This window comes from Podarcis melisellensis (assembly GCF_964234715.1).
Source record: "Podarcis melisellensis genome assembly, chromosome: 14".
Classification (NCBI taxonomy): domain Eukaryota; kingdom Metazoa; phylum Chordata; class Lepidosauria; order Squamata; family Lacertidae; genus Podarcis; species Podarcis melisellensis.
The window spans coordinates 51,560,752-51,573,076 of record NC_138546.1 but is presented as its reverse complement, the minus strand read 5'-3'; the positions used below and the strand labels follow the sequence as shown (position 1 = coordinate 51,573,076).

The following is a 12,325-nucleotide window of genomic DNA, read 5'->3' as shown; positions in this document are numbered from 1 at the left end:
GAAAACAAGCATTCTTTTTTAGGCAACCCTTCCCAGGTACTTAGGTATGCCAGTGTGAATTCTAATCTGTTTTAGCATTTTAAGTTTTCCTATAGGCCTGGGTAGCTCAGTTGACTAGAGTCTGGTGCTGATAATGACAAGGTTGCAGGATCCGTCCCTATGAGGGACAGCTGCCTATTGCTGCACTGCAGGAGGTTGGACCAGATGATCCTGAGGTCCCGTCTACCTTGACAATTCTATGATTCTGTATGTTTGGCTCCAATTTTTTCTTGATTTTCTTATTTTTACCTTTTTGTTAGCTGCTTTGAGGGTCCTTTAAAAAAATATTGAAGCAGTGTATAAATTTTATGAAATAAATAAATAAATAAATGATGAATCTGTTTATTTTATATTATTTTATAAAATTTATATACTGCCTGCTTGTAAGAAGAAAACCTCAAAGCAGTTATTGTTTATTTCATGGGGATGTAAGGTATTGGGCAATGTTGCAGTGAAGGCAAAACCCTTGGATCTCCTCAGATGAAATTCCAGCCCATCAGGGACTCCTGCTTATGAGAGAGCAAAATTAGTGTCTAAGTGTCTATCTGCGCCTTGTTAAGTTGACCCTAGAAAAGTTGTTTCATTTTATTCTTGAAAGCAGAGCAGATCTGCTTCCAAGTTTTGGATTATGTTTGACATTCAATGGGGTGCAGGTTTCTTCCTGCAAAGCTGCAGTTTAAGCTGATCTGTAGGATTAAGGCTTTTTTTTTTTAACCGTAGATGTTAAAATCAAATTTTGTTTCTAAAACTCTTCAGGGAAAGTAGAAGTCTAGATGAGCATTTAACATTCACGGTGCTGCTTGGTGGTTTGTGTATGTTGGAGTTTTTTCTTCTTCCTGCACCTAGCTTTGCTTAAATAATACATTTCCCCAAACCACACAGCTTAAATAATACATACACCCAATTACTTTTGTTCAAAGTCAAGTACAAATCGATTTCATTTTCATGATACCTAAACACAAGGTAGCTGGCCGTTGTGTTTGACTGGCAGGCACTGTAGCGAAGCGTTAATTGCTCAGCAAAACCCAGCTGTTTGAAGTGGAAGAGAAATTGCAAAAACAGTGGCAATTATTATTCATACAAATCTACACTGTTGCAGATGCAAATCTTGAATTTGAGCCATAGTCCTGGAATGTTGTACATGGGGAACCTCTTTAGTGACTTCAGCTTTGAAAAGCTGACAGAAGAATGGGGGAATTCAAATTCCTATTTGACAATTAATTTTCTCCCATTTTCTGAGGAGTTGGATCAGAAGTAGGGAGAACGAGAGGGAGGACTCTGGGAGGGAGGAGGTTCCAAGAACGAAATCAAAGGAGAATGAGAAGGTTCATCATCTGTGCTCTTCCAGATATTTTAGGCCTCCAGTTCCCATCATCCTCTTTGTCTACATCAAGGGTAGCCAATGTGGTATCATCCAGATGCTGCAGAACACACATCCCACCGTCTCTGATCATGGTGGTCAATGGGAGTTGAATACCACAACATCTGAAAAGCACATTACCTCCCCCCCCCCCCCCCCCGATGTAACAGCATACAGGTTGCTGGTGGAATCTTTTAGAGACTTCCTGGGCACTCAAATGTTGTGTGTGCCAATAAAAAGACTAAATCACAAACGAAAAACCAATATACCTTTCAAAAGAAACTTGCTTATTTTGGTCTTGTTAAAAAGAAAAACATACACACACCCAAACTATTACATTTTGTTAAAATCTGACCTTATTGGCTTGTCTCAGTAGGCACAGTGGGTCAGTTTCATTTTTCCTCCACTAGATGGAGTTCCACAATTAGAATAATGGCAACATTACCCTACCTATTTCGGGTATGCAGTCTTGAGTGTTGCATTGCTCCTTCTCTTCAGGTTTAAGCTGGGAGTCACATCTGCTGCTGGGCATCATTTCATCAGAGAGACATCGCACCTCTCGGACACGGAAGCCGCCTTCGCAGGACTTTGAGCACTGCAACGCATTTAAAATAAATAAATAAATGCTCTGGCAAAGTATGAAATTAAGAAAGCAAGCCACACTCACAGTGCAGCCCTGTGTATTTTTACTCAGAAGTAACCCTCACTGCAATCCACCACACTGTGACCAGTACCAACATTACTCAGTCATTTTGGAAATTTCCACAGATCAGGAGTGGCATGCCAGGTGTTGGCCCAGGATCAGCCCCAAATCAAAAGATCAACAGAACATCAACTGTGTCATTTTGCAGCTTCTAGTTTATTGCTTTCTCAGAATGCTGTTCTCTTGCCTTAAAACAAGAGTGGTAAGAGTAATTTGCCCGTCTTTGTTGTCATGAAAATCTATCCAGGAAGCAAAGCACTCAAAGTAGGAGTGGGCAGAGCTGGGACAGCCAAAACAATTTCCTCACTTAGCAGTCTGAAATATACTCAGAGTCGCAAAGTGATTTCATGCTCTTTATTCAGCTCATAGTGGTGAGAAGGAATGAATGAAAGTCCCCTCAAAGTATCTGCTTTATATACATTATTTACACAATAGGCTGCACATGATTGGCTAATTCTGGAATTCTACTGTAAGCCAATCAGGTTGTGGATTCACTTCTATCTGGAGCATGATTGGGTGGTTCCTGCCAACCCATCATATTGCTGCATTGTTCTAGGACCAATCAGACTGCTGCATTCTGAATCCTATTGTTCTAGGACCAATCAGACTGCTGCCTTTTGGATCCTATTGTTCTAGGACCAATCAGACTGTTGCAGTTTGGATCCTATTCAATTCAGTACATAACACCCCTCCCCTCTAAGTTCCAGTCCTGCCCGGGAGGTCGCATTCATAGTCCTCAAGGTACGCCGGCGACCTACGTGTGCGTTGCGGCCTGGGGTGTTCCCTGGTCCGGGGTTCAGGTTCTGGCTCGTGTTCCAAGGATGCTGGCTGTGATGGAGCTGTTTGGTCTGGTGCAACCTGCTCGCTCAGTCGTAGTTCTGGTTCTGGTGTCCTTTCGGCCTCACGGGTCCTCTCTGTATTTACTGATTCTGCCTCTCCTGCTTGCCCCTGCTGCTCTATGGGCCTCACTGCCCCACTGTTCCCTTGAGACTCCCTTGACCTGTCCTCCTCCTGGTTTTCTCCCGGGAATTGTCGCCGTATCTGGTCGCAGTGGTGGCGCCAGCATTGCCCCCCATCTGTTAGCACCTCGTACGACACGGGGCCAGTGACCCTGGTGACTGTGGCGGGTACCCATGCAGGGCCTGCCCCAAAATTCTTTGCGTACACTGGGTCCTGGGCCTCGAAGGTCCGGGGGTTCCTGCCTTCCCCCACCCCTACCTCATCCTAAGCTCTATCGGGGTGAAGGCGGTCCAATCTGATTGCAAGGCGCCGACCCATTAGTAGTTCAGCGGGGCTCCGGCCAGTCGTTGAGCTGGGGGTGCTGTGCTGTGCTAGAAGGAATGTGGCAAGGCGGTACTCCCAATCCCCTTGCGTCATGCGGCGAAGGGTGTCCTTGGTGGTCCGCACCATGCGTTCTGCTTGGCCATTGGTGGCTGGGTGGAATGGCGCCGAACGGATGTGGCGGATGGCATTCTGCGCTGTGAAGGTTTGGAATTCTCCGGACGTAAATGCAGTCCCGTTGTCTGAGACGAGAGTGTCAGGGAGCCCGTGGGTTGCAAACAGCCTGCGTAGTACCCGGATGGCTGCGGAAGTAGAAGTGGACGGTACCAGTGCGACTTCCAGCCATTTGGTGTAGGAGTCCACCACTATGAAGAATGTTTTCCCCTGAAAGGGGCCAGCGAAGCCCACATGCAGGCGTGACCATGGTGCTCAGGCGGACTCCCAGGACTGGACTGGGGCCCTTGGGGGATCTGGGCGGGATTCTTGGCAGGCCTGGCAGTGTTTGACCCAGGCCTCTATCTCTCCTTCGATCCCCGGCCACCACACATAACTCCTGGCAAGGGCCTTCATTCTTACTACCCCGGGTGTGTCTCGTGTAGGGCTGTGAGGACCCTGGGGAACAACGACCCTGCTTCCCCATAACAGGCACCCCTTGTGGGCTGACAGTTCATGTTTGTGGGTTGTGTAGCCGGCGAATTCTGGCGCGGGGCTGCTGCTGGGCCATCCCCTCCACACCCAGTCCAGGACCCGGGAGATGACCCTATCTTTCTTGGAATGGTGTGCAACTTCTTGTGCCTGAATGGGGCGGTCGGGAAGCAGCTCCAGGCTCATAACCTCTTGTGCAGGTGCTGGCTCGGGGCCTGTTTCCAGTAGTGGTAGCCTGCTGAGGGCGTCCGCATGGCCCATCGCCTTCCCAGGGCGGTGAATCAGTGCATACTGGTAGCTGGCAAGGAAAATTGACCACCTGAGGACGCGAGGAGACAGCACTTGGGGGGTCTGCTTTTCGGGGGCAAACAAGCCCAGCAACGGCTTGTGGTCAGTCACCACAGTGAAGGGCCGCCCGTACAAGAAATCATGGAATTTTTTTACTCCCTTCACGATTGCCAGACCCTCCTTGTCGATTTGCGAGTAGTTCCGCTCGGTTTCGTTGAGTGTCTGGGAAAAGTATGCCACCGGTACCTCTCTTCCATCCAGTAGTTGGTGTCCCAGGACAGTGCCAATGCCATAGGGTGAGGCGTTGCATGCTAGCACAACTGGCAGCCTCTCGTCGAAGTGTGCCAAGACCGGGTTTGAGACAAGCAAGTCCTTGACCGCCTGGAATGTGGCCTCCTGGCGCTGGCCCCACACCCAAGGAGCCCGCTTGTCCAGGAGTCTGTGTAGGGGCTCCGCTACCGCCGCCTTGTGGGGAAGGAAGGAATGGTAAAAGTTCAATAGTCCCAAGAAGGCCTGAAGTTCAGTCTTGTTCTTGGGCGCTGGGGCATTACAAATGGCCCGTACCTTGTCCCCAGTTGGGTGGACTCCTTCTGCATCCACCATAAATCCCAGAAAGTCCACCTGAGGCACTCCTAGTAGACATTTTTCCCGCTTCACCTTGAGACCCGCCATCTGGAAAAGGTGCAGAACGGTGCGGAGGCAGTCCTCAAACTCCTCAGGTGTGGGCCCGGCAATCAACACGTCATCGAAGAAGGGGGTGACACCAGGAATCCCTTTAAGGAGAGAGTCCATTAGATTCTGGAATATGCCTGGTGCCACGCTGACCCCGAATTGCAGCCGCTTTACCCTGAACGCTCCTCTGTGCGTCACAATCGTCTGTGCCTCTGCTGTAGCCTCATCTACTGGCAGCTGTTGATATGCTTGTCCGTGAGCTCCATTGAGTTGCCTTGGTGCGTTGGGCCCCGGGACCTGGGGCTCTTGGATTGGTCATCTGATGCCTGGTGTCGGGTGGGCCGAGCCCAACACACCCGGGCGATGTGTCCCAATTTTCTGCACTGCCTGCACTCTGCGTTGCGGAAACGGCAGGTCCTCCTCTCGTGACTTTCTCCACAGCTTGCGCAGTTCCCTCCTTCTCGTCGAGGCAGCTGTGGTATGTGAGCTGCTTGAGTGTGCTGCTGTACTCGGTGCACCTCCTCCCTGTCGGATCCTGCGTCGTTGGTGAGGTCTTCGTGGTGGACCCTCGGTTGGGACGGCTGGTTCGGCCGTGCCTCTTGCGTCGAACTCTCGGCAGCTTCCGTTGCCAGGGCCTCCTCCAGAGCGACCTGGAACGTTAGGTTCTTCTTAGCGTAGAGGCGTCGTTGCAGCTTCTCATCCTTCAGACCACCGACAAGGCGGTCACGAAGCATGTTCTCCAGCTCTGAGAAGTTGCAGAACCGGGCAGCTTGGCGGAGAGAGGTCACAAACCCAGTTATGGTTTCCCCAGGGGCTTGCCGCTTTGCGTAGAAGGCATTTCGACGAGCCACCACTGAGGGCTGTGGCGAAAAGTGCCCCTTCAGCTGTTCCATTATTGTTTTGTATGGAACAGTAGCGACGTCTTCAGGTGCAAGGAGAGCCCGGGCGATTTCAAACGTCTCCTCTCCGCAGACGCTGGAGAATATTGCCCTCTTCTTGGCGTCTTCTTCATCGTTGATCCCTTTGGCTTCTAGGAGGAAGGTGAAACGGGAGGCGTACGCTTCCCAGTCTCCAGATGCTGGGTTGAACGGCGAGAAGCTGCTGTCGGTTGCCATTCTGAGTTCCTTGGGTCCCGGAGCTGAAGCCTGGATACACGGTGCGAGGCAGCGGTGCGGCAGGTGGCGGTGCTGCGGTGCTGTGTGTGGCAGTCAGCTCAGCGGGATCCCACCTTCGTCGCCAGTGAAATATACTCAGAGTCGCAAAGTGATTTCATGCTCTTTATTCAGCTCATAGTGGTGAGGAGGAATGAATGAAAGTCCCCTCAAAGTATCTGCTTTATATACATTATTTACACAATGGGCTGCACATGATTGGCTAATTCTGGAATTCTACTGTAAGCCAATCAGGTTGTGGATTCACTTCTATCTAGAGCATGATTGGGTGGTTCCTGCCAACCAATCATATTGCTGCATTGTTCTAGGACCAATCAGACTGCTGCATTCTGAATCCTATTGTTCTAGGACCAATCAGACTGCTGCCTTTTGGATCCTATTGTTCTAGGACCAATCAGACTGTTGTAGTTTGGATCCTATTCAATTCAGTACATAACCCAGTCTGAAGCAATTTGGGATCACATTGTTTTCAAGGGAGGGAGGAGGTTCCAAGAATGAAATCAAAGGAGAACGAGAAGGTTCATCACACACACAGCCCTCTGAAGAAACCCAAGTAAGAAGGAGCTCTTCACAAACCACTTGATGTCCAGTTGAAGGAGATACAGGAATGTTTTGAGTTGTGCAGAAGAGACAGGTTTTCCTGTCAGCAGGGTGACTATCGAGAACCTTTGTATGCTTCTTTCCTTGTAACATTTACAGCCCACCTTTCTTCCAAGGAACCAAAGGTGGCAGGTGTGGCTCCTGTTCCTCCCTTTTGTATCCCCACAGCCCCCTAACCCAAAGATACCCAGTGACTGAGCAGGGTTTGCAGTCCTGGAGCCCCAGGTGTCCAACACTCTAACTTGGGGGGGGGGGGGCGGCCTCCAGTCATGCAGTAAATTGTGGTCCTCCAAGCTTCTCCATCTAACTCTCCTCAGGTCACACACACTACCAAGTCACACCATCTCTCCCTGAGGCCTTTACTCAGCAGCTTTACTCTGTACCCTCCTTAAGTGTTTTTGCTAAGTTGGGATTTGCCCCTGCTTGCCTGGATGGAGGATAGAGCACTCTCTCTCTCTCTCTCTCTCTCTCTCTCTCTCTCTCTCTCTCTCTCTCTCTCTTTCTCTCTCTCTCTCTGTGTGTGTGTTTTCTTTCTAGAAACTAGCCTACATGTCAAAGGTAAAATTCATATTAATTGTTCTTCTCACTTTTGCCTCTGGCCCCACCCACCACCACCAAATGGCCCCTGGGATGCTCTCCAGAAGAGAATGCGGCCCTCAGTTTGAAAAGGGTTCCCTCCTTCTGCTCTAAACCAAGGGTATTCAAGCTCCCCAGCTAAGATAGCTGATGTTCTGGGAGTGCTGGCAAGGGCATGAGGTCTAGAAACTTATTAGTGGGAAATGGCGACTGCATGCAGCTACCTAGGCGAACAGGATGCTGATGACCAGCCAGTTGGGTTCCTTGCTGAAGATGCTTTCATCAGTGCCTTGGAAGCAGACTAAACAGACAATTCCTTACTTGCATTCCTGCAGTGTTAAATGTCACTGCACAGATTACTTCTTTAAGTCAAGTCCTCAAAATGAAAAACTCGGAAGGTGTCAGGTCTTGTAGCCTGGAGGCAGGCAGATGGTTCAGCAGAGAGGAGAGGGAAGCAGTTCAACAAGGAATCAAGCGGGAAGGCAGACGATGAGCAACTCTGCATGACACAGCTGAGTGACAGAGCATCTGCCTTGCATGCAGAAGGTCCCAGCTTCAATCTCCAGCACCTCCAGGTAGGGCTGCAAAAAGCCCCTTGTTTGAAACACTAGTCACTGCCAGTCAGTGCTGACATTAGTGAGCTAGATAGAGATTCCTCTGTTCAGTTTGACCAGCCACTTTCAAGGTCTGTGTGGGAGCTCCTTGGAGGACTAGAAGCTGCACCTCCACCAGCTATCATGTCACCTCTCCCTGGCTCCAAACCCTGCATCCTTTCCTCATGGGGGAGCCCCTCCACCCCCTGCTGCTAGTTGTGGGCTTCCCACACACCTCTGGTTGACCACTAGGAGAAGAGGAGGCTGGACTAGGAGGGCCTTTGGCTCTGCTTAACCTCTCCAGGGCTGGCCATAGGAACGGACTTCAGCTGAGCATTTGTGTTTTGGGCAGAGGAATCAACCAAACACAGCCAGTACTTACCGTGCTCCATTCGGTGCTAAACCATTTAGCACCGCAAGGCTTGAGGTAGCAGGTCTGCTGGTTGGGAGGTGTCTCCAGAAATGAGCACTCCTCAGGGCTCAGCATGTCAAAGCTGCTTTCCGTTTTTCGGATACAAATCACTTCTCTCTGCTGAGTTCCACGGCCACATTCAATGGAGCACTATACATAAGCAAACAGAAAACAGAGGTGGAGATACATACTCATATGTATCTTCATAAACACTTCATAAACTTTAGACTGTCTTTTTTGTTGATTGCTTAATTATAATTTTTGTTATAAATAGTCACATTGTTCTATTCTGTTTGGAAACCACTCTGAGGTTTCCTGCAACCAAGTGGTTTATAAGTTTTATGAAGCAAAGAGGTTTACAGACAGAATAAAATAATGTTATCAGTAAAAGCAGATAAAAACAAATCTTTAACGCGTTCAAAAGGTAAATTTAGCAATAAACTAAAAACAGATTAGACGATACATCAACACTCTACATGTCTGGAGGAGCTCGTCTACACAAAACTGTCTTCAGCAGGCGCTGGAAAGAGTGCAGTGAAGGCCCTGCCTGGCGCGAAGAGGCTCCGTGTCCCAGAGTGCAGGGGCTGCCAAACGTCCAAGATCCATTTCTTACAGATGTTGAACAGGTATTATGGGGCACCTGGAACAGGGCCAGTGCCATTGATCAAAGTGGTTGAGTGGGCATATATGGCATAAGAGGTATTCTTGCAGGAAAACTGGTCCCAAGTTGTTAATGACTCTATATATATATATATATATATATATATATATATATATATATATATAATGGGCAACCAGTGAAGATCTCTGAGCACAGGTGTTATATATGCCAGCAATCGTGTTGCAGTATTCTGCACTAACCACAGATTCAGGATAGGTGCAAGGGAAGCCCCACAAAGAGTGTATTGCAGTAAATGTAATGGAGGTAGCTTATATAAAAGGTCCCACCCCCACCCCACCCCGTCTCAGTTGTTGCTTACCGTTTTAAATTCGCAAATTTTATGAATTAAGATATTTCACCGAATCTCCATAAGTGAGCTAGCTTTTCTCCCCCCCCCCTCAATAAAGAGAGCACAAAATATAACCCTTTTTTCACCATCAATATTTTTGCAGCCATTAGCAAATTCTAAACAGAACTCAGAACTTTTAGAAGGCATCTGAAGGCAGCTCTGTATCAGGAAGTGTTTTATGTTGGACACTGCATTATGTTTTTATATGTGTTGGAAGTGGCAGATGGGTGGGGTATTATTATTATTATTATTATTATTATTATTATTATTATTTATTATAGTGGTTGCTGATGGATATTGCCAGAACTTGTCTGTATTTTTTGTTTGTTCCTGTGTGTTCCTGTGTGTGTGTGTGTGTGTGTGTGTGTGTGTGAGAGAGAGAGAGAGAGAGAGAGAGAGAGAGAGAGAGAGAGAGAGCGCGCAACAGCTGGCCTTTGGTATTTACACTTGGCCTGTTATATTTGTCACATCTTTCTTCCCAGAGACAGATAATGCTGCAATCATTTGACTTGAATCAGAAAGATTAATTGGTTTTTCCCAGCAAGCAAAACAGACAGGAGGCTCCACCTTTCAGGTTTAATAACTGTTCCATTTAGCAAAGCAGCTATATCAGTTTATGAGATTAAGGCAAATAGGGCAGGACTCTTCTTGCACCACAGAAATGTCTCGTTCCACTTTAAGATGATGGGGATACATGAAGGGTCAAACTACACATTTGCAGTCAATTGCATGAGACTTTGTTTGTTTGTTTGTTTGTTTGTTTACTTAAGCAACGAATCCCCAAGCAGTTGTCTAAAGCTGCACTCAGTGAGGACTGATTATGTTTCTTTTTCCCATGGGCACATTCCTTATCAAAATATTACCTCCCAACAAATTTTTTGCCCTATAATAGACTTTGCTCTCTCAACCTGTCTCCTGATTTAATGGGATTATATTAATTGCATTTTTAATAGTATGGTTGGTTATATTTCAATGCTTGTATAATTTGTGAATTCACTTCAGTATTACTGAAAAGTCAATTTGGGCTTTAAGCAGTTTAATTTATTTATTTATTATTTATTTATTTATTTATTTATTTTTTCTTTGCTGGCAGAGCTCTGAGGAAAGCCCTGGAATGGGGCATTCTGAGTGTGGGTGGGGGCTGAGGCAGCCAGGGATCCACTGGATCCCAAGCTGGCCTCACTGCCATCAGGCAATGGCATGGGGCCTTCTCCAGGCCTGACTGCTGTGCCAGCCTTGAATTTCCCTGCCACCCTCACCTTTCGCTGTGGCCACTGTGAGCTCTGCCCCTCGGCAAAGACCCACCGGCAGCGGTTGGAGCAGCTGGATTGCAGTCTAACTAAATTAGGCCGGGGTGGGGTGTCCCGGGAGTCTCCTCAATGGTGCACTGTTCTCCTGAGAAAGTGGTGCATTTATCGGAGGTGAGCAATGGTGAAACGGACCCTGTAGGGCTTAACTTTTTTGCTCTGCCTCCAGCCTTTGAGGTGAGAATTGAGCTTGGCTTGCTCCCCGCCCCCCTTTCCCATTCTGTTTGATATGGGGGAAGTTAGATGCCACCAGGCTTTCCTTTTCATCTCCATAGCCTGCTCCTGAGGGAGGGGGCTTGGGCCCAGTTCAGAAACAACTTTTGGCCCAGGTAGCCCTTGACTGAATCTTTAAAGGTTAAATACACAATACAGTACCTGGCACTTTTTGGAAAAGGTCTTCAGGAGAGAAATCCAGTGCTATATTGGTTTCTATGTCACTTGAAAAAGGCTTTAAAAATACAGTACCAAAACACGCTTAGCACAATTTACTTAAAAAGAAGAAGAAGAAAAAGAAGGGGGAGCCTTGTTTTTACTTCTGGTAGATATTAAAAGCACAGAATGCTTAACCAGCCCCAAGTAATCACTTTTAAATTGGCCCAGGGACCCTTCAAATGCCTGGAAGCCCCTCAAACAGAAGAGAGCAAAAACTTGACCGCTGCTTCCCCAGAGGGGAGGACTATATGGCGAAGAGGCATGTCTTCTTCACCCAGGCCTTTGATACCTGAGATGTGTGTTTGCAGGAACCACCATGTTCCTGTGAATGTCAAGACTTCTGAACTGTTTCCTGCCAGGCGTTTGGCTTTGAATTATCTATGGCCTCCTTTGGTGGGTGGGATGTTCTAATCCTCCTCCCCCCTCCCCCTCCCCCTCCCCCTCCTATTACTACTACTACTATATACTACCTCCCCTTCACCCTAACGTGCCAGGGCAAGTTATAACATGTGAAACAACATTAAAGTATTGTCTTAAATTAACATGAAAACTTAAGATCTTTCTTGGATCAGATGAATGGTCCATGTAGTCCCACATCTTGTCCTCACAGTGGTTGTCTAGGTAAAGCCCACAAGCCCATACATGAGCGCAATTGCTCTTTCCTACTTGAGATCCCCAACAGGCATTCAAATACATGCTGCCCTTGATCACTTTACCCCCCTCCATTCATTTGTCTAATCCTCCTTTAAAGCCTCCCAGACTGGTGGTCTCCACCCCTCTCCCATCCTTTAACTATGGTGCAAAAGAGGGTTTCCTTTTGTCTGTCTGGAATCTCCCAGAATTCAGAGGTTGCCCAAATTTCTTTGAAACATCATTTTCAATAGAAATTTGGGTGGTCGCTCTAGATGGCAGATATGAAGCATAGAAATGATGGAATAACTTTTTAGCAAGCATGTTTGGAAACTGCCAGAGGTTCATAATGAAACCGATTTGGAAGAGACACTGACTACAAATCTAAACATGACTACAAATCAGACGGTCTGAATGGTGCAACCACAATTTTCACCACAAATCAATCTTCAACACATATTTATTTTTTTTACACTATATTATATATTGTAGCTGACCAGTGGAGAATTAAAATATTATGGGTTTTAAAATGTCCGTGGCTGCATATTCCTGTAGAATTTATTACTTTAGAGAAATAAATTAGAAGCCTGAAGCAATATGGTAGA

General features: G+C 47.4%; 1 protein-coding gene and 1 long non-coding RNA gene across 4 annotated transcripts in view; one reads left to right on the top strand and one right to left on the bottom strand.

Moving 5' to 3' along the window:
• LOC309356399 overlaps window positions 1-12,325 on the top strand; it is a 522,017-nt gene that overhangs the window by 90,895 nt on the left and 418,797 nt on the right. The window lies entirely within an intron of this gene.
• THSD4 (thrombospondin type 1 domain containing 4) overlaps window positions 1-12,325 on the bottom strand; it is a 385,092-nt gene that overhangs the window by 1,105 nt on the left and 371,662 nt on the right. For all 3 annotated transcript variants that reach the window (XM_081887620.1, XM_081887619.1, XM_081887621.1), the window contains 2 exons: window positions 8,312-8,491; window positions 1,850-1,994 (listed from right to left, as the gene is read on the bottom strand). In XM_081887620.1, coding sequence (XP_081743746.1) covers window positions 1,850-1,994; window positions 8,312-8,491 — 325 coding nt within the window. The remainder of the gene's footprint in view (window positions 1-1,849; window positions 1,995-8,311; window positions 8,492-12,325) is intronic.